At 38.0% G+C, this 26,673-nt stretch overlaps 2 protein-coding genes across 5 annotated transcripts in view; one reads left to right on the forward strand and one right to left on the reverse strand.

Annotated features, from left to right (window-relative positions):
- LOC138003374 (uncharacterized) lies at positions 1-14,679 on the reverse strand. 3 transcript variants are annotated; one of them, XM_068849414.1, is made up of 6 exons: positions 14,348-14,679; positions 7,365-7,704; positions 6,109-6,182; positions 2,793-3,447; positions 1,683-2,091; positions 1-1,155 (listed from the first exon to the last, which is right to left on the reverse strand). In XM_068849414.1, exons 2-6 carry the CDS (start codon positions 7,648-7,650, stop codon positions 1,149-1,151), a joined length of 1,431 nt encoding a protein of 476 aa, XP_068705515.1. In that variant the 5' UTR covers positions 7,651-7,704; positions 14,348-14,679; the 3' UTR covers positions 1-1,148. The 3 variants fall into 3 exon arrangements, with proteins under 3 accessions (XP_068705515.1, XP_068705516.1, XP_068705517.1); XM_068849415.1 differs by lacking the exon at positions 14,348-14,679 and adding an exon at positions 10,299-10,439; XM_068849416.1 differs by lacking the exon at positions 1-1,155 and having other exon boundaries at positions 1,679-2,091.
- LOC138003375 (uncharacterized) overlaps positions 12,337-26,673 on the forward strand; it is an 18,349-nt gene continuing 4,012 nt past the window's right edge. The window contains exons 1-6 of one of the 2 annotated variants that reach the window (XM_068849417.1): positions 12,337-12,606; positions 18,105-18,485; positions 21,515-21,629; positions 22,095-22,214; positions 23,769-23,947; positions 25,724-25,921. In XM_068849417.1, coding sequence (XP_068705518.1) covers positions 12,487-12,606; positions 18,105-18,485; positions 21,515-21,629; positions 22,095-22,214; positions 23,769-23,947; positions 25,724-25,921 — 1,113 coding nt within the window. In that variant the 5' untranslated portion in view covers positions 12,337-12,486. Of the gene's footprint in view, positions 12,607-17,876; positions 18,005-18,104; positions 18,486-21,514; positions 21,630-22,094; positions 22,215-23,768; positions 23,948-25,723; positions 25,922-26,673 lie in introns of those variants that run through there. The other variant, XM_068849418.1, reaches the window with a different exon arrangement.

Genomic DNA, 26,673 nt, shown 5'->3' on the forward strand with positions numbered 1-26,673 from the left:
CCATTGACCACTGAGTGAGTCTTAATAGATTTTACTCTGTCTAACGCCAGGTTAAAGGTGTGTTGTAACAATGACAGCCTAAAGGAGCTTGAAGTCTATTGCAAATCAAGCTGTAGCTACTAAACTTGTAAAGCTAGACATGGGCTTCATGTATCTGATTCTGTGCCCCAAAAAGTTCCAGACTGACTTATTAAATAGACAACAATGCAAGTTTGAGGGCAAGATAAATAATAATTATTTGTCTTATTGATCATTAGTTTATTTCTTTCGTAACAAACCATCCTACATTTTGCACTTTAATTTAATAAATAATAAATAAATAACAAAATCCTCAGTCTGTAACTTTCACACACAGATTAATTTGCAAAAACAAAAAATTCTAGCCTTATCTCCCTCACAAATGCAGCAGTTGATTATACTACTGTAGGCATGTGTTTGGAGATCAGTTATGATCAGTTTTTCTCGAAAGGTCGATCATTAGAAAAGGAAATAGAATGACTTATCTAATGACACAAAACATTAATTTGCAACTTAATAACTTAGCTATTAAGAAAGCAATGTCTATACAGCGAGACTATTTGAAGTACCATTTTGCACTACATGTATATGATTGCACCATATCAGCAAAGATATCAAAATTAATGTACCGGTAGACGTTTTTATATAATTTCTTCACAACAAAAACAGTACTACAGTGTATGTGATCATTACTTTTCATCCTTGCCCTGGGCTTAGCTTGTGCATGCTGAAAAACTGCCCAGATTAAAGTACAAAATAATATTAACAACAAATTAATGGATCAGTGAATCTCACTACTTAAAGCACACATTTACTGCACATTGCCACAAATTCTGTAGAAAAAATTACCTGGAAGAATGGAAAGAAAATTTGGCTTCAAAACGTTTCTGAAAAACAAATCAGTGCCATGATAACAGACGACTTAACCTTGTAGGCTCGATCACGACTTTGAACATAATTTAAGGGCACGATCTAAACTTACATGTACAGTGCTCAGTTTAATGCCATTGTTAATCTGTACAAGAGGCAACAATAATAAGACCTTTGAGTAAACAAAGCTCCTCAGTCATGGTGACTTTGAATTTCAAATTAAGATATTTCTTCAATGGGATTTAGCAACTTCAACATCCTTAGCACCTGGAAGGGAAAATAACTAGTTACGTCATCATCATCATCAATAATAATAATAATAATAATAATAATAATAATAATAATAATAATAATAATGATGATGATAATGTTATTATTAATTATACTAAGAAGCCTGGTGCAGGGAAAACACTCCCTCCTGAATGCAAGCTGTATGGCTCAATCCACCATGCTGATGTCACTTAACTTTAGTTGCTGTTAAACACCCTATATCCCAACCTCTTCCTGGACCTACCATGTGCTTTGAAACCAGACTAGTATTGTATTGTCTCAGAGCTACTTGATTCGAAGGTATATGCACTCAGTTCAATTGACCCAGTTAAGATTACACCCCTCTCCCACCGATGACAATAATAAAGATATTATTAACTTCATAAACATCTCCACAAAGACTCCGACTTGGCTTGCTTGTTTTTGCTTTTTCTTTTTAGAAAATGGCATACAAGAAACCCCAAGTTCCAATAATAATTATTATTAAGAGTGGTTGTTTCTGATCAGCAAAAAGGTTTACTTACTGTGATATTTTTAATTTTGCTGGTGGATCTCCTTTGCAACCAGCCACTTTCCATTTATGATATTCATCCAGCCTTTTGTTAGAGCTCACGTCACTTGCCGATCTTCGTGTTGGCTGCCGGGCAGGGCCATCCAGTCCGTTTGCATTACTGGATGATGAAATTTTACCAACACTGTCCAGCTCTTTGAAGCTGTCCTTTGTGCTTGCAGATTCACTCAAAATCTTACGATTTACACTTGCTGGAATATCAGAGTTGCTCCTGGGTCTCTCTATTTGTAAAGCCTTTTTCTCTGTGTTGACTTCATTGGCCATCATGTCACCAATATGGTTCTCCATGTCGTCAGTGTTTTCACCCAAGGCGCTGCAGTCCTTTGAAAGTCGTCTGCTTTCATCTGCTGACAGCTCTTCCCCTGCAAAAAAAATTCAGGTCATTACAGTGCGTGAACCATATAGTTCCACCAAAAGTGGTCAAAAATGTTTTACGGAATAATTCACTTGGTGCTATTCTCTCCCCATTGATGAATAAAATTGTTTGCTGTCAGACAGTCGGCTGAGAGTAAAATCTATCAAGTCTTGCTCCCAGAAGTCAATCTACCTGTATTAAAAATCATACTGATAATTTCAATCCATAATTTAGGAGGCAGCACTGTGTCCAGTGGTTATGTCATTGGGTTTGCATAATGGTTGCCCCAGGTTATCAAATCCCGTTCTTACCTCTGGTTTGGATTTGTTATCGGTTGTCCCGGATTCTACTACACCATGCTTTGTAACTTATAGCCAACTGGTTGCCTTGTGCCAATTGGGGTTCTTAACCATGTTTCTGTTAAGTTTGAATGTTTCTTTCAGATTATCAAAAAGTGGGGTGTGTGTAAGCTAGCTTGATAGCTAAGTGCACTTCCACTATAAACAACATGTTTACATTTACATTTTACATAAAAGAGAAAGATTGCAAAGTCCCCAAACAAACAGCTGTACAATGTAAAACGCTTCTAGTCTTTGGTTTCAAGGAGTAATGTAAAGAGTAACAATAATTATATTAAATACTCCACAGTGTGATCACCATTATCAAATAACAAATACCATGCAGTATCAAATAACGATATGCACTCACCAGTTGATACATTGATGATGCTATCAGGAGTAAAACTCCATAGGTCTGGACTCCCTTCATTTCTTCGAGCATCTTCATTACTCACATCGGCAAATTTATTTTTTCTCAAGCTCGGCAAAGCCCCATCGACATCATCAAAACTCTCCCATTGTCCGTGATCTGTGCCTGCCTTGTCGCTAAATGTCTCATTTGGATCAAGGTTATTAATATTACTGAAGTTAGCAGCTCGTTTTAGGCTACCGAGTCCATTAACTTCCTTTTCTGCTAAAGTTGGAACGTCATAATCTGAAAGACTAGTATTCACCATGATGACTGCACCAAAATCATCTACATGTGAGCTACCACGTGTTGTTAAGTCGCTCAAGTGCCTGCGTGGCTGTTTGCGAACACGCCTCACCGGCATGTCATCCACATATCCTGACTCCACCAAGCCATAATCAAGGTGATCCAAAGGGTCCTTACTTGGTGAATTACCAACTGCGCCAAGAGAATGAAGGTCCTCTTGGTCCCTTCCCAGTGCACAGTCCAGCTCAAGAGCTAAGCGATCCCTTTCTACTTGGATTGAAGCGATGGTAGCCTCGGCATCCACAAGCTGCCATTCTAAGCTTGATATGTACTTGTCTTTTTCCAGCAACTGCAACTGAAGAGCATCTACCTATAAAAAAGAGGTGTCAGTAAAATTAATCTGCTTCATCTCTGGAGTGGATCTACGTCACAACTAACATGGAAAAAAGAACTATAATTTCTGTTCAAAGAAGCTATTAAAATCCAGTTGAGCAGGATTAATACATGCATTGGTGACCAGTTATAAAGAACACCCAGTTTTGTAGATTTGAGGGTAAAGAGAATTCTTTTAGTGGTGAGAGAACTTGGAACTGCGTGCCACCAATGCAAACAGAATTTACATCCTGGTTGCTGAAATAAGTGGACTGTTTTTTTTTTCAAAATTAATGCTCGACCCTGCATGGGTTTTTTTTTTCTACCGGATCTACTGTTTTCTTCCCTTGTCTTGTTATTCCACCTGTGAGTGTGAGGGCACTATGCAATAGTACACCCTATAAACTTTTAAAAATAGAGAGTAATAATAATTACCCTCTTCAAACAATTAGTATTCTTTCTGGTCCTGTCAGACAAGGAAAATACCAGTACTGGTAAGTGTCCCACAAACATCCACGCAGTTTACTTTAGAAGTTCTGACAGGAGCGCCCCAGCATTTGCTCTCACACAATTTAAAGATATTTTCCTCTCAGATTGAGGATAATGTGTGTCACACAATTTTATGCTCAAATCTAGATAGCAATAATAGCAGAGTCCCAGTCAATTTTGTGGTTCACCAGGTTGATCGAATCAGTATTTTTAGCCGTTCGTCTATGTTCAGTCTGATTGAGTGTCTTCAAATTCATACTTGTCCCTAGCAAGAGATCTTAGAAACTGCACCTTGTCTGTTGTTGGGTTTGTCTATGTCTTTCACACTACGGGTAGCATGAGCAATGTGGATATAATGTTCAAAGGCCGTATAAAAATATAGTTGTATTCAATGCTGTCAGGCATCCCTTGAATATAAAATTATGCGCCCAAACTACAATGTACTTAAATAGCATCGGCCAGCATAGACTACAAAGCCAGGTTTCTTGGATTGCAAACAAATACAATTTGGCATGACGTGAAGTTTTCAACAAATAATAAATTATGACGTGACAATACAGCTTCAATATTTCTGGAGTTCATGTAACATATCGGTCAGTCTTCCTTAGTTTTGAGTGTTACATAACACATGAAGTGACCCTGTGCCATTTCTATACTGTGGTGAAGGCTGCTTCAATCAGCAGTACAGTTGTCACTAATAATAATTATAGGTTGCCAAGGAGTTGCATAAGAAGGTTGAACTGACATCAATCAATGCAGCAAAACCAGCATTTAGTTGGATTGTTTCCTTTGCTTGTTCAATAATTTATAGGTATCTGCCAATTTTAATAATTATGCTAATCCCGAAATGACATGATTCATGGCTTCTCGTTTGTAGCAAACAACATTTTTCATCACCATGGTGTTGAGGCAATGACAAACTTCTCTATGAATTCTCTATTGGTTTGCTATAAAGGAATATGATAATGTTATTTTAATCCACTGAGTTCAAAATTTAATAATAATAAATATAATTTACATAATATAATTTAATACTCTTCATCTTTCCATTTTTTTTTGACTGACTGAAAAAGTATCTGGAATGCTTGCACCACAAATTCCAAAAAAATGCAAGACTATAATAATAATAATATTATTATTATTATTCTGCAATATTAAGTTTGAAGTAAACAAAATTTCCAAAAATTAATAACAGCTAGGTTGGGACATTCCCTCTGCATTTGTTTTGCGTTCCCTCAGCTGATAAAAGAGATCTCTGCCATGGGTCAAATAAAACTCAGTGTCGAGCATGTGGGGAGGTTACTTGGCGACCAAATCCTCACATGATATTATAGATCGTTTTCACTGTCACGCAATAAAAAAATAAATCGAAAACCATCCAGTGGAAATAGTCAAGAATTTGTGATGTTGTAGAAGATAAATAAAGAAGACACTTCTCCAAGTTTTAGGCCTGTGCGTTTCCCCAAACTTCAGATATTCGTCGAAATGTTTCGCAGAAATTTACAGAGCCCAGTATGAAAACGCCATGTTGGTGCACATCTGTGGTGCACCAATATGGCGACCGGAAAATAGTGTCAACATCTGTTACTTACTTTGACTATCTTCATCTGTACTGAACAGACAGCTATTTACCTAAGCACATTTCCTAATGCTTTAAATTCTAAAAAGGCTCAAAACCATGAGATAAATATATATTTCTCAATAAACTCGATCGTCGCCTCGTGTCACGCACTGCTATAACTCAGAAATTCAAAATGCTCTGGTTTCCAAACGAAGCACGCTATTGAGCTTTAAAATTGCAAATGGATACAAATTTACCGCCTCTTATGCCTGATGAGGATAAAAACTTTCGTGGCTCTTTAGTTTTGGATTTTAGAAAATGATGACGTCACGTGAAAACGATCTATACATGTTGTGCAGGCTCACTTAACAGCAGAATTATGTGAGAGACACAGTAGGCTCAAGTCACAGTCAGCATGTTACATATCATGATCGAGGCATGCATTTTGAACAGTGGATCAAAGTGAGTTTCAACCATCTAACATTTGGATCAAAGTGCATTTTGACCCATGACGGACAGGTCTTTTTTCCCCGCACAAGTCAGCCCAGTGAACGCAAAATAAAGAGACCTCTGCTCTCCAAATAATAATATTTTAGTGTGTTCATTTACCTTTGCCTCAGCCTCAACTTTTTCTTGATAAACCTTTTGTGAATCAACAACAAATGAACCCAAATCTAAAGTTCCTAGATTGGAAAAAATATCCTTATTTTAGTACACTTAAGTAAACACACGCGCAACACTTTCTTCAGATCTTAATTACCTAGTAGAATATTCATTCTTTTAACTAGAAAAATACCTATCCAAGCTAGATCTTGTGATCAATCATGTCCAGGCTATATATGTACATATTAAGCGGCTAATTCATCAACTTAAAATTAATGTGCTTGCCATTATAAGGACAGTATTTAAAAGCAAGGCGTTTTTCTCAATGCAGACTGCAAAAATGTTGTCCTAAGTTATCAAGCTAATGTCATCCACAAAATTAATAGTGATGGTCCACCCATCTTTGTAATGGTTTAAGGTTTATATACCGCACATCTTGCAAAGTCTCATGGTGGTTTAATGATTCTTTCTCTTGGGTAAGATCCTCAACTTGTAAACCATGATGAGTCGGTTACCTCTTACCTCAAGCACATTATTTTTACATCTCATTACGAAAAGATGCTAATCAGTGAGCATAAAAAGTTTCTTTCAATCCCAATAGACTGCTCGCAATCCCTTCTGAGTTAGTAGAACTGCCCGCTTTGGTCACGCAAGTGAGCCGACGGGAGAATGGTGATAGACTTGCAACCAAAGCAGGCGGTTCGACTAACTGAGAAGAGATTGCGAGCAGTCTATGATCCCCTTAATGTCAAGACACCATACCAATTAAGTGTTGAAACATTGGGTCTTGAATTTTAACATTTGTTATGGTTGAAACCAGAGTAAAGCCATCAAACTGTTTGGATATGAAAGGTACAAAAGTCAGACTGGATCAACTGGGATCGCTCATCTCGGTTCAAGTGCAAACAGTTTTGTAAACCAAAACTTAAATTCAATGTTTGCCCTGATTTAGGCATGGTTAGCTTAAAGATAAGTGCTAGTATTAAAGGGTATTTTCCCGAGGCCTTATCTTTTTATGCCTCAATTGAGGTGAGCAACCCCAGTTAATCCAGTCCAACTCTTCTACTTGCCTGTTTAGATTATAGGTTCATTTGGGGCACTTTTTCCAATGTTGGCATTGGTGGTTCATGTACTGTACAATCATATATATCAAATGCAACACAATGCATAATCAAACAACTCTATAGGGCAGTTGACGAGACTGACAACAAATTGCAAAAATAAATTCAATTAAAATTCATGCAAGCAGATTAAAACTGTACCTTTATTGAAAGACTTTTGTGAAGCTAACAGCTGCAAATTGACTTTTCGAAGATTTCCAATATCCTCTTGCAGTTTTTCTTTCATTAGCTGGCACTCAGTCTCCTTGTCAATCAAAAGCTGATCTATGTTTGCCTTTTCCACTGCCAGCTTCTCGCAGTGTGTTTGCAGCTGGTCAAATTGTGCTCGTAAACTGTCGATTGTCTCAAACACTTCTTCAAGAGCTTCTTCTGCAAACAAGTCAACTTCACGTGGAGTGGCATTGGGCATTTCTTGCTCTGAGTCCATTCTGAACAATGCGCTAATTAGTAATTAGCTCAATTGTAGCCTCAGAAAGGTTCCCTGGAAAAATAGAACTATTATCATGAAAAGATATTTTGAACACTAACTATTACATTTGTAAACACACACAATTACTGATCATTCCCCAAAGGTGTCAATAAAACATTCAAGAGCAAAACAGAACGATAACTATTAAGCATCCCAACTGGCTGGAGACAACCAGTTGGCTATTTACAACTGCAGCCAAGATTAGTTGAACCAGGGACTACCAGGATTAAACTCAAGGAATGGTCTGAACCGGTCTTCAACCCAGGATGCCCAGATCTCAAAGCAATCACCCTAATTATTTCTAATTACTGGGCCACACTGCCTCTACCCTAATCGATATTCTGTAGTATCTTGTAGACATCAGATGAGTACGATGGTAAATTGCCACCCCTGTTCCTAGCTTGCATCAACTGAAAATTCTTTGCATACTATGAATCATATAAAGAATCTTATTTAATATTAACCTTTCAACAGACTTACAAAAAAATTGTAAGACCTTGTCACATTTACCGGTAGATTCTTAATATTGTAAGACCTTGAAAGATCCTTGAAACAGATGTTAAGACACATTATTTCAAGACATTAACCAAGATCTCACTAAATACCTACTGAGATCTTACAACATTTTGATCAGATTCTTTCAAAGATTCTCTCTAAGATCTTACTTAATTCTTCCTGAGATCTACTACAAGTTTTGATTCTTTCTAAAATTCTTGTAAGATAATTCTCAATAAGTAAAGATAATTTATTTCTTTTCTTACATGATCATAACTTACACTTTAGTTTTGTCCATAACAATATACTTATCCTGGCAGTAGTAGAAGGTTGTACAGGAAGTACATACAATGGCAGATGTGTAAAAGTACATGACTGTACAGTATGTATGGGTTTGAAATCTCTGATACATGTAAAGTAGGTGGTGCGAATTAAATACAAGTAAATCCATGCTGGAGAACATGAAAAGCACTTAATTTGTTGTAATGTATTATTGTCTGTGCCCTGCCTAAGATTGGTTTTTAAGAATGGTTGACAGGGTTTAAGATTACCATCAATGACATTAAAATAACCCAAAATGCTGGGTCACTGGGAACTGCCATGAAAATTGAGGAGAGATAACTGAAGGTCTGATGCAAAGGATAAACTTCATGCTGAGTAAGCAAGCCACTGAACATTTGGCTATGACAATGATCTTGCTTGGATAATCGTTAAATATATTACATCTCTCAGATAGTATGTGCGCTGCGATTGGCTAAATTAGCAGGCTGTATTCTACAATAAGGTCTGCTGTATGGCCCGCTGTAAAGCCCGCTTAATTTAAAATTTCGATAAAATACATCTAGCAAGTTTTTCATGTTGTTTCTGTTACATAAACTTGTAAAACTGTTTGAATCTTGCAAGAAACTATTTCAAACAGCCAAGAAGATTTAGTTTTTCGGATTTTGACACGGCAATCTTTGTGGCAGTCGAACCTTCCACTTGACTTCGACTAGTTTCCTTGCCCACGCACCAGATCAACCTCAGAGATATACCCATCCGGTAATCAATATCTTACTAACCTCGTTTCCTTGGGTTCTGTATACTGTAAGTTAAGGATCCTCTTTTTTTTCCTGTTGATTTATGGCCCGCGTGCTTCGTGCTTGGGCCATAAATGAACAGCAAAAAACTCAGTCCATAACTTACAGTACGCACCTCGAACTCAGTTAGTAAGATGTATAATATAACAGTACTCAATAAATTTAAATAATAATTATCTCTTAATAGTCTCAAGCTTAGAAAGCCATAAGTTGAGCTCTACCAACTAGAAAGAAAGAATGCGAAACAAATTAAATCCGATGAAAATAAAGTAGCTAGACCAAATCAAACATTGGCTTATGATCAAAGAGAGATAAACCTCATGGGGCAGAGCAGAGAGCCAACAAACTCAACCCATTGACCTTAATTTGGGAAACTGAACCCCACAAACATAAACATGAAAGGTGGAACACCAGTGCTCTCAATGCTTCCTAATAATATTAATGAATATGAATCATTGTTTCATTGGCAGCAATTCTAAAGTAGCCTTAACTTTTAGCCACTGACAAGGCTACTTAAATTGTAGGTCTTTATGAAGACACAGCAGAGAGATGTATGGATGAAATTCAGGCTATTTCAAGCTTATAGAAAATATCAATAATAATTATTATTACATGTATTTAAGGTGCAGGGATGGCGCAGTGGTGAGAGCACTCACCTCCCACCAATGCGGCCAGCGTTCCATTTCCAGATCCAGCGTCATATGTGGCTGGAGTTTGCTGGTTCTCTACGCTGAGAGGTTTTTCTGCAGGTACTCTGGATTTCGCCTCTCCTCAAAAAACCAACATTTGACTTGATCTGTGTTAACTGTTAATTTCAGTTTACAGTGTACTCCCCACGCAATTAGTACTCCAGTGCTAGAATGACTAGACACTTAAATAAAGTTCCTTTCCTTTTTTTTTTCCTTTCCTTCGAGATCTAAACTAAGTACATGTTTGCACACGTAAACATGACTTGCATACAGACCAACTTTTCAAAAGAAATACTTCATAGGGAATAATTTTTAAGCCAAAGAGGTCACACTTGACAAATACCTTGGACTGCAGCAGAGTGTACAAAACTACATGAACATATCTTTCTTCAAGTATAATACCCAATAAATGTATGATACTGACTTAATCCAAAGTCTAATGGATATTATATAAAGCCAACACCTTTTTAAGGCTCAATAAACAGATGCAATAAGCATTATCCAAGCTTAATAATCACAGTCTCCTGTTTCGGCACTTAGCTTCCCACTTTAATAACTGACAGGTAACTACCCGTAATCTCAAGCGGAATTTCAGCTTAATTTACATTAACATATTAAGGCAGCAGTACAGACGAAAAAAATTCCAAGGTGATTATAATTATTGGAAAATCATAAAGTGAATTGAAGTATGTAAGTTTTTCTACATGTTGTCAGTCCCCCTGAGGCTTTTCAAGACTAATTTATGATCCCGTTTAAAGGACTTGACCACCATTCTGCTTGTTATCAAGTTTACAATCAATCAGGGAAGTGAATGGCACTGAGTTCAATACAAGTTTACTGGTTGTAGACAAGGCTAGGAACGGGCCCCAAACTAGTGGGTTCCCACATGATTTGAATACTAGAAAGACAAGGCCAGTGGTTCAAGTCTAGCCATCTCATTTTAAGTGACAACCGAAAGGCAGCACAGTCTCCTAGGTTTATTACGAGAGCCTGAGTGGTTGTCCACCTTGGGTTCAAACCTCAAACCTCCCACAAACCATAGCTATTGTAGGCCCAAAGCCGTAACCCAATAGGCCAATGTATCAGTAAGCTTGACAGACATGTATCAGAAGTGTGCAGAAGTAATGAAAGGGGGGTGGGGGCTACTGATGTACGACCATGGTAAAGGCCTGAATGAAATGCCTTCCCTCCTAAAAGAAAGAAAAAAATTTAAACTTTGGAAAATACAGTGCCTTCATTAGACCTCATAACCCCTGGATGATCCATTTTCACCACAGAGAAAAAGACTGCTTTCAAGTTAGCTTTATGCAGATGTTAAGACTGCTTTTACATTACTCTAGCCCTAAATCCTGAAATAAGGTTAAAAGATGTCTAAAATGAATGTAAACTGTCTTGCCTTTACAATAAAGACAGCAAAGAAAATCAAATTGCCAAATTATGAAAAGTTACATTGTATTCGCACAAAGAAGAGGAGATCTCAACTCAATTTCTTGCATATTAAAAAAATAAAACAAGCTGCTTCAATGGGTTAAGCAGATTAACAAAATTGGCAGAGTAACTTTACCCTATGCAATGTAAATCTGTTCATAAATACCTGCAGGCCTGCAATTGTCTATTGTTGATTGGGGTTAAAGTACAAATTTTCTTCCAATGTTTATTAGCTATAAATAAGAATTTGCATTAACAGGTCACAAAATTTGACACTTCTAAGTTTGAATCTCAAAGGTGTCTCCTGAAAGAAGGTCAGAATGCATGTATTCCTTTTTCTTTTAATACGACTACATCTTGAATCACTTTTTTGGGGGTCAGGTGTCAAAATACACCCTCTTTATTTACCTAATGAGCCTACTGAAATTTCTACAAACCGACAAGACTGTTTAACCCCTCACCATTTTGATCATTTCCAAGTTCATTTCAAGGCAATGATTGCCACGAAAAAAAAATGGTTGAAATTATAGATGCACCTCAATGCCTACAAAATTAATGATGTTAGGAGCCCTGAAATCCGGAAGTGAGTGGATACAGTTGATCGCAGCAAGAGATCCTATTACATATCCAACTTATTTCCGTCTGCTAGTTATGTAGGATTTAAAACCAAATTTCTCAAGTGCATTTAAAATAGCAGAGAATCATGTGCCAAAAGGTGACAGCCTTTTAGAATCTTGAAAGTTTGTCCACAATTTCCACTGCTTGATTCTTGAGTAAGTAAAAGCAGATGCACAAGAAATGAGAAACTGCTAGAGGAACACATTTTTCCTCCTGTGCAAAGGTTAATGTAATTAACTTGTCAACAAGTGCTTTATTATACCATTGAATATGTTATGAATGGTATTAGATGAATGTGTTCAATTTTCTTCAAAAGAAAAGGTCACTTTGTAAGGAGCAAATTTTCTTTTGGGATGAAACTGCATCTGGCTGATACAGGTTTCAATGCGCAATATGCATACAGAAGCATTGTGTTTGATTAACTCCGAGGGGTTCCATCAAGCCTTTGTGTAAGGTGGTCGTCTGAGTTTTGCAGCTAGACATTGATGTCTCACTCTTATCAAAATACAGTACTTGGGAAAGAAAAAGAAAGGAAAGTATGGTTGACTAAAACAGCAGGCCAAAGTCACGTTTACTTGAAAACCGCTCAATTTGACACGAACCAGGTACTATTTAATGAAACTCTGGTAACTCACTCTTGGGCTGGTAAATCATTCCTCAATTTACGAAATATATATTGCATTTAATTTACTTTAAAAACACATTTTTGAAGGCAATTATATTTTCAACAACATTGCACAATGGTTTGGACATCCGGGACAAGGGCTTTCCTCATCCCAACCCAGCTCTTTGCAAACAATGCAAGAGTCCTTGATATCACATATCACAGGAATGGGAAACTGGTGTCTCCAAAGACTGGGCCTCCCACTGTACCTGAGTCCAAAATCAAGGTGAAAACAATGCGACTCAAAACCATTCGCAGGTGACAGTCATTATTGCCAACACTTTCTCCTCAATAAATATTATGACCAACCCAGTGAGAGCGGTTCTAGCAGGCATTTGGAAACACCGCATGCAACCTCCTGCATGAAAGTTCATTGGCAGCTTAATATTTAAACTGAGCTACCTGGTTTAACATTTACCTATAAACAAAATATTTTTAAGCAAAAGGGTAACAAATTCTACATCTACATGTTCCAGCACTTGGCAAAGTCCTTTTTGACTTACAGCTGTTTCTGCTTAGGTCACGCCACAGTCCACAAAAATTAAAGCTTTTACGACTACTGGCTGTCAGCATTACAGATATGGCCTTACCGGTAATTACCCATTATAAAATATCAGCAAAAGGCTGTCAACTTTGAACTTTTGAACAGCTGAAAATAACTCTTACAAAAAATTCAGTCCACAAAAACAGAGGCTATCCACTTTTTGTTCTACGTAATTTGCCAATTACAGATACATTTCAGGTCTGACAACTGTCACGACTACATTTTAAAATTAAATTTACGTATCAAATGATAAATAATTATATTATTGACTTTGTCACTGAGCCAACGAACTTTCAGAACCTTTGAACGATCTTAAAATTTAAATATTTGATTTCACTGATGAATAGGGCGGGAATAAGATGCATTACTTCAATAAGTGTTTTCAAGATTAAAAGTTTACAAAGGAGAATTTGGATTATTGCAAGATCCGCGACGAACTTCTATGGACAATATTGTATATAAAATGCAGTAATAGTATAAAATGAAGAATTGAAAATAAAATGCAGTATTAAGGAGACAAACGTCTGGTTCTTCATTTCAGGAAGGACTAGGTTATCTGCGAAATCTTTAAGCTTTTTAAACCCATTAATTAAACAGGTTTACGAGGGAAATGTCGCTATCTTGGCCAGACGGTGACTTGATATCCACCCACCTGACTTCAGTGATAACTGCGGGTATTAACGTGCGTCAAATCCGTACGTAAGTACTTATTTGTCAAAGTAGCAAAAATAACAAGCGAAAACGTCAGCAAAATGAATTTGAAATAATATTTTAGTGAATTATTTTGGTATTAAAAACAAGGCAATGGGAAGATTCAAGTCGAGAAAGGCTTCTGAGTGATAAATTTATCGTCGAATGTCTCACAAAATCAAAATAAACATTGCGATTGCGTTGAGGACGATTTTTCAAGTGAAATGTACATAATTCTTTTGCTGTTCAATTTCAGATTTGTAAGCCTGAAATTTATCGTATAGACGTTATCTCTTTCGTTCACCAAGCTTCAATTCTTTTCAAAATCATAATTCTTGTCAACAGCTCAACGAAGAGTAAATTAAAGCAATAGAATCGCGAATGAATATGACACTCTGAAATTAACCTTATTTACTTTTCGTCACTGAATCAGCAATGAATTTCTTACCTTGCATATATAGACGCAAATAAAGCGTAAAAACATACAAGGGATCATCTTGCTTCGTATAGAATAAATATTTCCATTTCAATACACTTCAGGGAGAAGAAGTGCTTCTTCTTCGGTGCCGTTCGTTTCTCGAGTTGAGGCACACGCCGAAGCCAGAACATTGTGGATTTTACATGCGCTTGCGTAGTTTTGTTTGTAATTGTCATGTATTGTCCACGAATAATACACTCAGTGGGTTGTCATGGACGAAGTTCCGGTTGAATTATTTTCGTAGCTCAAGCGTGTCTGTTGCCAATTTTATTTACTCCCTGATTTACTTGCTGTTTTTAACTGCTGGGATAGTGAGAATTGTGTGGTTCTTTAACCTAGCTTAAAATTATGATGACCCGAAATATCTCTAACTACCTTAGTCAAAAATAGAATATTAGCAAATGAATCACGAGTCTTGCAAAACCTCTTGACTCGAGTGCTATTTATACAGCAGTGTTGTAGTTTCTGGCCACTTCCAAAAAGGGCAAAACTTTATCATAGCGACACCGTTCGTTGGAATAAAAACTGGTCCAATTATAACTGTTAATAGGAGAAACTAGCAGTCTGTTTTGAAAACATAAATATATATTTGTTTGTTAACTTCCATTTGGAGTGGGGGGAGTGGGGTGAAAGCCACCCTACCCCACTCGATGCACAACTCCTACTGAAAGAATCAGAGAGCATTGTTTCTGTCATTTTCTTTCTTTCCATTTGAACAATGGACTATCGGGCATCGCACTCATTTAACTCGTTATAAGGAGACTCAACACTTTTAACATTTTTAAGAAACTGCACTATACTGTACGTCTCTATTTAAAAATATTGCTCAACAAGACACAAGTTACTATAGCAATAAAAGGACCGTCTAAAAACAAGTTATATTTAGTCATTAAATGCTTGTATCTCAAAAAACGAAATCGGTGACCCCCAATTTTCAATACTGAAAAGTTATTAGGAGGTGAAGGCAAAACCCTCTTTATGGTGGCTTTGAACCCTCTTCAGGGAATTTTCTTTTAACTTGCAGAGATTTTTATCTTAGCCTAGTCTCCTTAGAATCAATTTCATCACTAAAAACTGGGCCTCTCCGCGTTCGTTTTTGAGATCAAAGCGTTTAAAGACGAAATATAGGGTGCGTTTAGATCAATCTCTTGTTACTATGGTAAAATATTAAGTCACATTAAGCATCTTGTCAAGCAATTATTGGTGTTTCGTATGGTACCATAACACTGGGGTTATGTGAAACGATAGACTGCAAAACAGTCGTATTTTTTGCGAACGCAAGCAACGCGATAAATATTCAAACGAAAAGTCTGGAGCGAGTGTAGAAACGGCGAGGGAGAATGGGGAGAGACGCGCAGAAACGAGTAAGACATTCCAAAAATCTCGTTCACTTAAGGAGCAAGGATGAAACAGTTGTGCGATCACTCGCCTCCCACTAACCCCTCCCACTAAGCTCCGGTTCGATTCCGTGACTTGGGGTCAGTTATATATAGGTTGAGTTTGTTGGTTCTCTACTCTGCTCCGAGAGGTTTTTCTCTGGGTATTCCGGTTTTCCCCTCTCCTCAAAAATCAGCATACGATTTGACATGAGTTGGTTTGATTTGATTATTGATTCCTGTACAGTACAGTACCTGTTGTACGCATATCGATGTGTTGGCCACACCCTGTTGGTGTTATGGTGTGTCACCTTGGTTGTATTGTTTTGTTTTGTTTTTTTACTTACATAAAATCCATTATCATTATCATTCAAAATTGAATTCTCTCGGCTTAAATGCATTTCTATGACGGTGAAGGAGCGTTCAGAACTACTTATCTGGCGTATTTCTCTCAAAATTAGAATTAAGACGGAGGTCCCGAGTTCGAATCTAAAGCCTGGTTTCCATATGATCTACAACGGTCTGCGACCATCGGAAGCTGTCTGCGTCGGTCTTACTGCAGACGATCGAAGGCACAGGAAGCAAATGTTTCTATTTAAATCTGAAACGATCGCTGACAAGCGTATCCCTAATCGTCTGTAAAGCGAAGAGAAAAAGGAACGCACTTGCTTCGAGTCAGATTGGACGTGTTTCAAGGCAAACAATAGTGAGTCGCCGATAGGACGCAGATCATCTCAGACACACATTTCCATTAAAAATTGTCTGGGTCGGAAGCGTCGTAATGATCGGGAAATTAGAACTGGATTCAACTTTCCCGATCATCCAGACCGTGTGCCGCAGATCACCGCAAACGCCGGGGACAGATGTTTCCATACGTCTGCAACTTGGCGCAGACCTATCGGCGATCGTGTCGCAGATCTCAGACCGTTGCAGATCATATGGAAACCAGGCAGGCTTTACTATGACGCGTCTTGCGCAGGTGCGCACCATATTACTTGACAATAATTTAAGAAATACATTATAATAATTAGCGTGATTAAAGATGTACATAACGATTGGCGTGTGAAATCTTGCGCATGTGCAAGAAAAACCTCGACCCGTAGGATCGATCAAAAAAAAAAAAAAAAAAAAAGAAAATAATCAAAGCCGAATCCTTGAATATGAGCCTTACTTCCTAGAGTATAAGGTGAGCAAAGAAAAGAACTGGGAAGAGCCAAGCCGCAATGGAAAATGTCATGGTATGATTTTTACGGATTAAACCCAAAATTATGTCTAGGTACCAACAACTGCGAGCCCCCCTGCTTTGAGCAATTTTCGCAAATTGGCAAACAAATTTTGGCTTTACAAACGACTACACAAGACCGTCATCAGAGTAACTATGAATTTTAAGCCGATCTTAGATCCGAAAAAGCGAGCGTCTAAAAATAAGGAAAATGCCCTCTCCACTTGGCCTTCTTAAATACAGCGGTTTGAATTTTTTTGAGAGGAAAAGCACACACACACACACACACACACACACACACACAAAAAAAAGAAACAAAACCAAAAACAATAGATCTGCACGCGCGTTTTACAATGTCGTACATTTCCTTGCCATTTTCGTCCTCACAACGCCGTGAAATGGATAAATTTAAGACCGCCAGGACGACGAGATTACCAGACGATAACTTTTCAATTTATTTTTTTTTTCGTTTTCTAGTCTAAATTTGAAGGTCGGTAAATTCATATCATGACTTCGAGCTAAATAATCGTCCATTGTTGCCATTCAAAGAAAACATCTTGATTGTGACCGGTAAATGAAACTGGAGTCATAGTTTTAAAAGAAGCACTTATACTTAAAAGTAGTATTAATAAAACAGGTGTGTCCTAAAAGTGAAAAAAACTGAAAAACCTTGATTTTCGCCCTAAGATTTTGGGCTATGTCCATTTCTTGGCTGCTCTGTTCAATTCATCGACTGAGAAAAACGCTAGTTTTTGTTAACAATGTTACTTTAGGCGCCAACACCGTTTGTAGCGATTTAATCAATTATTCCATGCTAGCACAATTCGAGTAACCTCCAAATTATTTCAATTGCAACTAGACCTTTTTCACGGCAAAATTAACTTTTTATGAACGCAGCTGCGATCAGAAACAATGCTTTCTTTCAGAATGGACGAATGGATTTGCAGTTAAATTGATATGGATTTCAGCCATATTGCACTCACATTTAGCCAATCATAAACCCCTTACCAAAGCAAGTCTTGGCAATAGGTTTGTTTTAAACCGGTTATTTAAAAGCAAACAATCGCACATTTAGCTCAAAGTCAAAGTGCAGTTTATACCAAAGTGTAATAACAGCTCTTTTTTTCAGGTGTTTATGGAGTCGACATTTCTCAGTTACGTTTCTGCCATTCTTTACTCCTGCTTCGTTTTTCTCGCGAAATATGTCGCTGCCACAAGCTTCAAAGGCACTATAGAATACGGCGACGGAGATGTAATAAGATACGCAAACTTTGTCCCTTTCTACAACCATAAACTGAATCATTCTGTAGGAGAGACTCGAATGGTAAACAGCGAAGAAGAGTGCATTGAGATTTGCACAGAGATAGAACACTGTTTATCAGTGAATTTTAAAACAACTCCAAAAGCAAATGCAAACAAGAAATACATTTGTGAAGTCTTAAACACCGACAAATTTAACTCCTACGATTTCTTCGTAGCAGCTTTGGATTTCAACCATTACAGTTTTACGGTAAGTTGTTTGACAGTCTTACTTTGCTCTAAGCTGCGATTTTAGATTGAAACACACGGAAACAAAGGCTCTTTTTAATCATTACATCGTGGTTTCTACACCTGTACAATGGATGTTAATTTAACCAGTGTTTGGAATTACTTTGAAAACTTTGAAAAGCTACAGAAATACCATCTGTAAGGACTGTTCTTATGAAATGCACTCTGGCCTTCAGTTAACGTTTTATGTAAAAAAATTTTAACATAAATGTATCTTTTTGAAAACCAAAGCAATTACAGTTTTTCCATGATAAACAAATGTAGGGAACACTCTTCTCAAAGGTGACTTTGATAATGTTGAAAAAAAAATATTTGTTGCGCTTGCTAATTAAGCAGAAAGGAAACAAGTTTAATTTAACATTCTCCCTCTGTTTTCTGCAAATCCGAAACCTGTAGGGAGCAGAATCTCATGTTGGGACTTTTAAAGGCGGCAAGAGAAAAACCCTACAAAACAACAGGTTTGATTAATGTGCAAAGACAATTTTTCTTTTCCAGAACACCCGGGCCGGTATGTCGGTTTACATTTGTTTAAGCGAACAAAATGATCCTTGGGCTTAAAAGGAAAGCAATGTTTTAACGGAATACCCAGAAATTAACTGTAGTAATATTAAAATTTTCATTCAAACGGATTACGCCTTTCATTAATTTGCTTTTCTTCGTTACAAAAAAGTAATGCGTCTTTTTATGCCTTGGCTGTAGTTAACAAAAAACATCATACATTTCCAATGCCAAATTTAAAATTATGTCGCACTCCTTAGCTTTGCCCGAAGCGTTTTGTTGTTTCTATATGTAGAATTTTAATGAGGCCGCCTTTTGAGAAACAAATTTGAAATTGAGAAAACAGCGTCATTAACATTTTCGGGCGTTTAGGGACCATTCATTATTTATGCCATGGGGAGGGCTGGCAAGAATGAGGTAGGGGGGGGGGGGGGAGATCACCACAAATTCAGGATAGGCAGAGGGAGTGTCATTAGGTAAACTGCAAAGAGAGGGAGCTCTGTGATTTTTTTTTTGGTTTTATTTTCAAATGCGTTTACTGGGATAAAGATGTTAGTATTATTTAAAGATGAAAGATTCACCCTAAGGTGGGTGTTAAGTACAATAGGACACTAAGTCCCCTACAAGGCATTATTTATGGAACAGGTGGAATCGGCCTTAAAATCCTCTTTGAGAGGGATGACTCTATTTGGAATTGATAAAACTTTAAGATAAATATGCCATTTTGAAAATCACAGCGGGAGAAAGTGTTTGCACGAGGACCACCATGTAAAAATATATAATTCTGCAACATTTGTAACATATGAAAACATTCAGTGAAAGTAATATTCTGTGTTCTAAATTAGAGATACAGCGAGACTCAAATGTGCGGCGCGAAATCGGAATACTTAACAATTATTCACCGAAGGCGAAGTGATTATCGGTGAATATTCACCAACATCACTGAGCCTGAGGCGAATAATTGTTTTAGTATAAATACACAGAAAAAAAAGAGAAAAAAAAAACCATTTCAACACGAAATCATCTTCACTACTGGCAGCCATTTTGTCCGTCGAGGTGATTATCTTCTGATAATTCGAGATAGCGAGCCAATGAGAGCGCGCGATTTTGTATAATCACCTGTGTATTTATACTAATTAACAATTATTCCATGAGCGCGCGTTGGATATGAGATGATAGATGGCCGACAAGGCGCGTAGCGCCGAGTTGGCTATAATCATCTCATATCCAACAAGCGCGAGTTGAATAATTGTTTCATTAAAAACGCCCCCAAAATATAGAAAACTAGACTAAAATAAAAATAAAAAATCCCCCAAAAATCACGCATATGCTTGCCGTGTTTGTAGATCATGGTATAATGGCTCATAACCCATGAGGGCTTAACCAATCAAAACTCTCGAACTGCATTATCCAATGATTCAGTTTTCAATAAAAGCAAATATTCTGAAAATTAAATGAGCGATTCCAGAGTTCCAATCAAATTTGTATAGGTAATCACATGATTTCGAGTGCAATTTGGAATAAATAACAACTAGTAATTTTTTTCAAAGACTACCAAAAATGCACGAGCCTGTAGTACGTACAGCGAGTGCAATTTGTAATTAATTTTTACAAGTGCATATTTATTCCAAATTGCACGCGAAAAATCATTATGTAAAGTTTGAAATAACAGATCTAATCTAGGGGCAGATCTAGGGGAAGGGTGCAGGGGGTGCGCACCGCCCCCCCCCCCCCCCCTCCCTTCCTAGTAGAAGGGTCAAGGATAGGGTTATCCTATCAGCCGGGACAATTCTAACTGACCTTAGTAACCGCACCCGGCTAGGAAACCAGCAAAAATTTGTCCCGGGAGGTATAGTTATCCCTAGCAGAGCGTTTATAAGGCAGGTAGGGTTACCCCGGCGTTAGGGTAACCCTAGTATCTGGGTAACCCTACATTTATCTGCCTTGTAAACACATTGCCCAAGAAAAGAAGAAATGTGTGAGCGCTAGGGTAACCATCCTAGGGTAGCCCTGGCACTAGGGTAATCCTCCCTCCTAGTAAATAGGACCTAAGAATCCCAAATGAATGGAGACAAACAACTTGGCTATTTACACGAACAAGGGAGAAGTTGAATCAGGGATTATCAGGACGAAATTTAACGAGTGGTCAGAACGTGGCTTGAAGCCGGGAAATACGGACGGATCTCAAGACAAGCGCCCTAACCACTGGGTTACACTGTCTCCTAGTCTGTTTTTCTAGTGTTTTGTGGCCCCAGAGATACAAGGTTGAAGTTAAACCGAGGGTCTAGACACGACTGATTTAACGACTTTTTCCGCGTTTGATCTCGTTAGAATCTTGTTAGCCTTAAATTTCGCACTCGTCTCTTTCGTCTCTCTATTTGACTTTCATGTTTAAAACTCAACGTTACTGTCTGTTCAATTTGTTGTTAATGACGGTCTTTCAACGCCTTATCTCTCTCTCAGTAGGCCTGACATTTAGTGGCTTGTTTTCAGACGCCGTGTGAACACAGTCCTTGCAAGAATGGAGGCACTTGCCACGCGGTGGACAATTGGAGAGATTTCAGATGCGACTGTTCACCAAGTACACGAGGAAGAACATGCTCTGAGGGTTTGTGTCTTGTGCTCTTTGAGAACAAAGCAAGAACCCGTTAATCCCACAGGAATCAGATATAGTGCAATTCCCATAACAAGGTTTCCAATTTAGTATCGGAAGCACTGGAAATTCGCAGGCAGTAATTGTGTTTTGCATTGTTATGCTCTGTAACCGGCTCAAAAATCTTGTCACATTTTAAACCAATCAAAGGGAACCTACTATCTCACGTCAAATTTGCCGCGCTTAGCGTCGTCTGCCTTAATTTGCTTTGCAATGTGATTGGTTAGTTGCTTTTATCATACCTCTTGGATAGACCGCACGCTGTGATTGGCTAATTCAGTTCAAAGTCTAGATCTTTAGGCAATATCTTGCTGACCTCGTTCAATTTATATGTATGGGTAATAAATTGACCCAGACGCAGGCTTTCTATTGACAATGCAGTTGGGGTTTCTCGGAACATTTTTTCACGTTTTTTTTTAGTGCCTTACAAAGACTGCGTTGAATTACTAAACGCGGGAATCCAAAACACCGGTGTGCACTTTATTTTGGACAAATCGTGGGCCTTGCCAACCTACTGCGATCAGGATTATATGGGAGGAGGTAAGCTTAACTTCTGACGACACGAAAAGAGGTAATTTAGTTAGGAATGTGAAGTCCGAGTCAGACATCTGATGAATACAAGCGCTAAAATAGTACTAGCAGAAGTGGACGTAGTAAACTATACAACGAGTTTCCTGGATGACAAAACAGCAGGAAAAAACACCAAAAAAAAACCCCACTCCTCATTTGTGAAAAAATGAAGAAAATAACTCATCTAATGCACTTAACCATCAAATGAAGTGGTTCTAGCTTTCGGAGAGAAAGGTTCCCCCAGAGCGCTCTTCAAAAATAACACGAGAAAGAAAACGAAGTCAACTGTAACACTTGCTGACGAATGGCAAATGTAAACTTGATGTGATTCTTAGTCGGAAGTTTGCAGGCGGGTTCGAATCCTGCAAAGGAGCACTCGGATATTTTTCCGAGTATCCCCGAGTCACCATGGGAAAAAATTATGTGGATTAACATTTTTCATCGATTCTTTATTACGATGGCAAACATCTCTCGCCAAATGCTCGTTACTAACAGTGTACAGTAACAATACAGCGCATTAGTCACATGAATATCCTCAAATACACCGTTGTAAAGACGAACAGCGAAAGAAATATTTCAAATCAAGCATAATAGGGGAGCTTCGCGCGCCGATCACCATGAGTAAGAAAATATGATAACCCATCCGAGCAAGAAAATTTGGTTTTGGTCAACGTACGTCCACCCTTATATGTATGCCCATGTGACACCATATCGTAGGCTGAAGTTTTGAGCTCATCGAGGTCAGCTTTTCTTTTTTTTTTACCGCCAAGTACTGGGTGATTACATGGTACATAAACCGCCACACTGGGACGCAAATTGCGCACTATGACATCTAAAACAAAAAAAAAAGTTAAATTAACTTGCTTTTGTTTTAGATGTCTCAGTGCGGAATTTGAGTTCCAGTATAGTAGCTTTTGTACCATGTGATCGATATCACTAAGCTGCAAAGGGCCCATTAACGACGACACGCAATTGGCCATTTCCATTTTAACGGCAAATACTTAGCAAGATTTTTCACGATGGAGAAGACGACGATGATAATGATGACGATGTACAAGTAATAATAATACTTGATAATGGTTTAGAGCGAGTTTCAATCGAGTGTCCTAAAACCAAAACCAAAATAATTACTTTGGTCAATCAAAAAGGGTTGAGAAAATCCAGTAAACCAATCAAAACTCGAAGTAATTACACGTTGCCGATACAAAGCGCGGGAAAATGTGCACGCGCAAGCCACGATTGGTTTTGGTTTCATTTCTGATTGGTTTAAAAAATGGCACGAGAACTTCGAACCAATCACTGAGAGAAGTAATTATAAACCAAAGAAATTCACTAATTACTTTCGACACTCAATTGAAACAGCTAAATTGGTAACAGCTAAAATAATAGAAAAATACTAAAAACTATACAATATACTGTATGTTATGCACTATACTTAACTCAAGATAAGCATAGATTAAATTGTTGGATAATAATTTAAGTACTATAGATTAGATGCTTGTGCCATTTTTTTTTGTATCACAGGATGGCTAATGGTGTTCAAAGTGGTGGCCGGAAGTTCACATGATGTCGAAGCAATTTGGTCAAGAGACAGTGCCCACAATGTCGCTAAAACTTCCATAATGAATGTGAACAGCTCCGACAAAAGATACTACAAGGGCCGTAGGATAGGATACTGGGAAAACCTACTCAAACCAAAGGAGGTAAATATAAAAGATATGATACGTGAGGATGACGATAGCTCGAACATGTGATACGTGCAATACAAAACTTCAGTTCAGCACGTGTCGCTCAGGACACGTGGGTGACACGTGTACAAAACTCGTTCAAAATACGAATGCGCAAAAGTTAAACATCTAAGAAAAAAAATAAAAAAAAAGATATCCAAAAACATAAAATAGACTAAAACTTATCATGCACCTAAATATAACAAGCAAAAGCATCCTAATGGTCATTCAATCGTACTGAGATCAATATTCACTCCATACCTCATGAGATTACTGAGACCGACAGATTAGCTAACCGTAGTAGAAAGCCTATCGCATAAAATGGCAGCAAGATAAATAAATGGCGTCTTATTCCACCACAGGTTAGCTTTAAGGAGTGTGAGGATATAACCAACACTTCCAAGATTGTACCTTTAATCATGGACCAATTCCTTTTGGACACTTGCTTTTATCTTAGTCCAGTACACATTTTTGGAACTTCAAGCGCTTCGCCCCTCCCCCACCCCCCTTTCATCAATGTTGGGCATAAACTGATCCACTTTCAGTCCTGCACCCTGTTTTCACTTTATTTCCCCTAAGCAACATTGAATTGGGGGAGGAGGCGGAGGGAAGTGGCTGCAAAAGAATCCAAAATATGTGATAAAAAGTGAGTTAAAAGAGAAAACGCTGAATTGCCCCAAAGAATTTGTCCATGATTGTAGTTTTCATAAAGTTAAAAAATTATCTAATATATGAGTAAAATTAGGGATGAATTAACTAAGTTCTCTTTGTTTTAGACGAGAGATCTTAGTACATTACAAATGTTCCAAGGTCGATTGCTGTAAAATTTTCTTGTTTTAAGAGTAGGGGGCACAATACGTATCAGTGGGCACAGTAAAAAACGTTTTGAAATAAAGCTTACTAACATCATCATTGTCACAGTTTGATGGTGATGACGAAGTTAACAACACAATACGAAATTAATGGACGTGAAAGCGAATAACAGAGGAAATCAAAGGATGATGCTTGAGTTCTCTACATAGACCTTTTTAGATTTCTATTGTTTCGAATAGCTATTATGGGATGCCCAGGGGGCAAATACATATTAATTTGCCCCCTGAGCATCCCATAATGTTTTTCGAAACAATAGAAATCAAAATGGCCGCCGTATCTGCAAAAAGATCTATACCCTCACACTTACGTTGAACTAATTTTCTCATTCTACTGAATCCAACAGGAAGTTTGCGGTTGTAAACGTGTTTGACTAGGATTTGCTCTGGTGCGTCTCTTGAAGGATGAGTACTTTCAGAAACTGAAACAAAGAGCCGATAAATTTGACAATCACTTAAACAAACGGCTTTAGAAACCCCTGAAAAAATTCAAGTGACAACAGTGGGTTTAAAACCCGATGACTGTGCGCTACTGGCGCAATTCTATAAGAGCTGGTCTGGGCATTGAAATTCGTTCCTATCATGATCAGAGCCTAAGCGATTATAAGCGTTCGCTTTGTACTCCCCCTGTAGTTCCAAACTTGCGTTTATAAACTCATTGGATGCCACTAAATTAGCGTATTCATACTCTCACCGTCACAGCACCAACTGAAAGTCTTAAGAAGCTAACCCCGTTAGCTGCAAAGCGTGTCAATTTATTTGCCGAAAAGACTTTGTGAAACGAACCACCCCTCAGAGGCTCATTCAGTTGTTTGTCTGTGTGTTTTGACGAGGCTGACCTTTCTCTACGCTATAATATTGTTATTATTTCTGTTTGTTCTAGGCTCGTCTTGCCTTATACAAGAAAGAATCCCTAGTTTTGTCCCTCGTCTTCAACGCAACGGACAGCAACAAAACAAATTGGTTTTCCAAAAGCCGTTTGCTTCAATCTCCGTGGACTGAAGACTTGCAAAGTGAACAACAGAATTTTTTCTCTCTTGTCGGAGATTTGTCTACAAAGAGAGCCTTTTTCATTAACAAGGTGAGAAAGCAACTATCACGTTAAAGCCCTGGCATAAGAGCCACAGCACATTTGCAAAACAGCGGAAAAATAATATTGCTGCACGTGTAGTTTGTATGTTAGTACCTTCTTTGCAGTACTCTGCCAAAAAGTTACTATCACAAAATTCACCAAATTTTAAGGATTGTCGACAACGTGAGCTTATCAAAAATGAATCCTTCCTTTCTATCTTAACTTTAAATCATTCGCGCGCCAATCCACCTTTAGGTTCGCGATGCTTCGGCCATATTGTACAACGACAACCTCGGGCTGATGAATTAATCGCGAAATGTTCCGATGGTACAACGTTGCATTTTGACGTTTTGGTTGCATAACTTATAATTGACAGCCAGCATTTTGGAGCATTTAGCATCGGAATCCAAAGTTGAATCACGTTGGGCCAGCATTTTTAATTTAATCGACAAAATTTTGTTTTCAATAAAACATTTTTCGAAACCTCTCAGAAGCATGCAGCAATGCTGTGGTTTTTCATTACAGTTGGCATATGAAAATCAAGTTACCTTCAAGTGCTTATTTCGATGGGCTATCTTGGCGCTTTAATTCCAGCCACATGTTGGACAGCGAGCAACATCCCCATCGACAAAATATATGCCAAGATGTTGTTTGGTACACGTTAGGGCCGGGCTAAACTAGGAAACATTGTTGCGGAAACATTCTCTCTCGCGGACGCAAATGTTTCCCAGTTTGGCCACTTAGGAAACATTGTTGCGGAT

Source organism: Montipora foliosa, chromosome 5 (genome assembly GCF_036669935.1).
Source record: "Montipora foliosa isolate CH-2021 chromosome 5, ASM3666993v2, whole genome shotgun sequence".
Classification (NCBI taxonomy): domain Eukaryota; kingdom Metazoa; phylum Cnidaria; class Anthozoa; order Scleractinia; family Acroporidae; genus Montipora; species Montipora foliosa.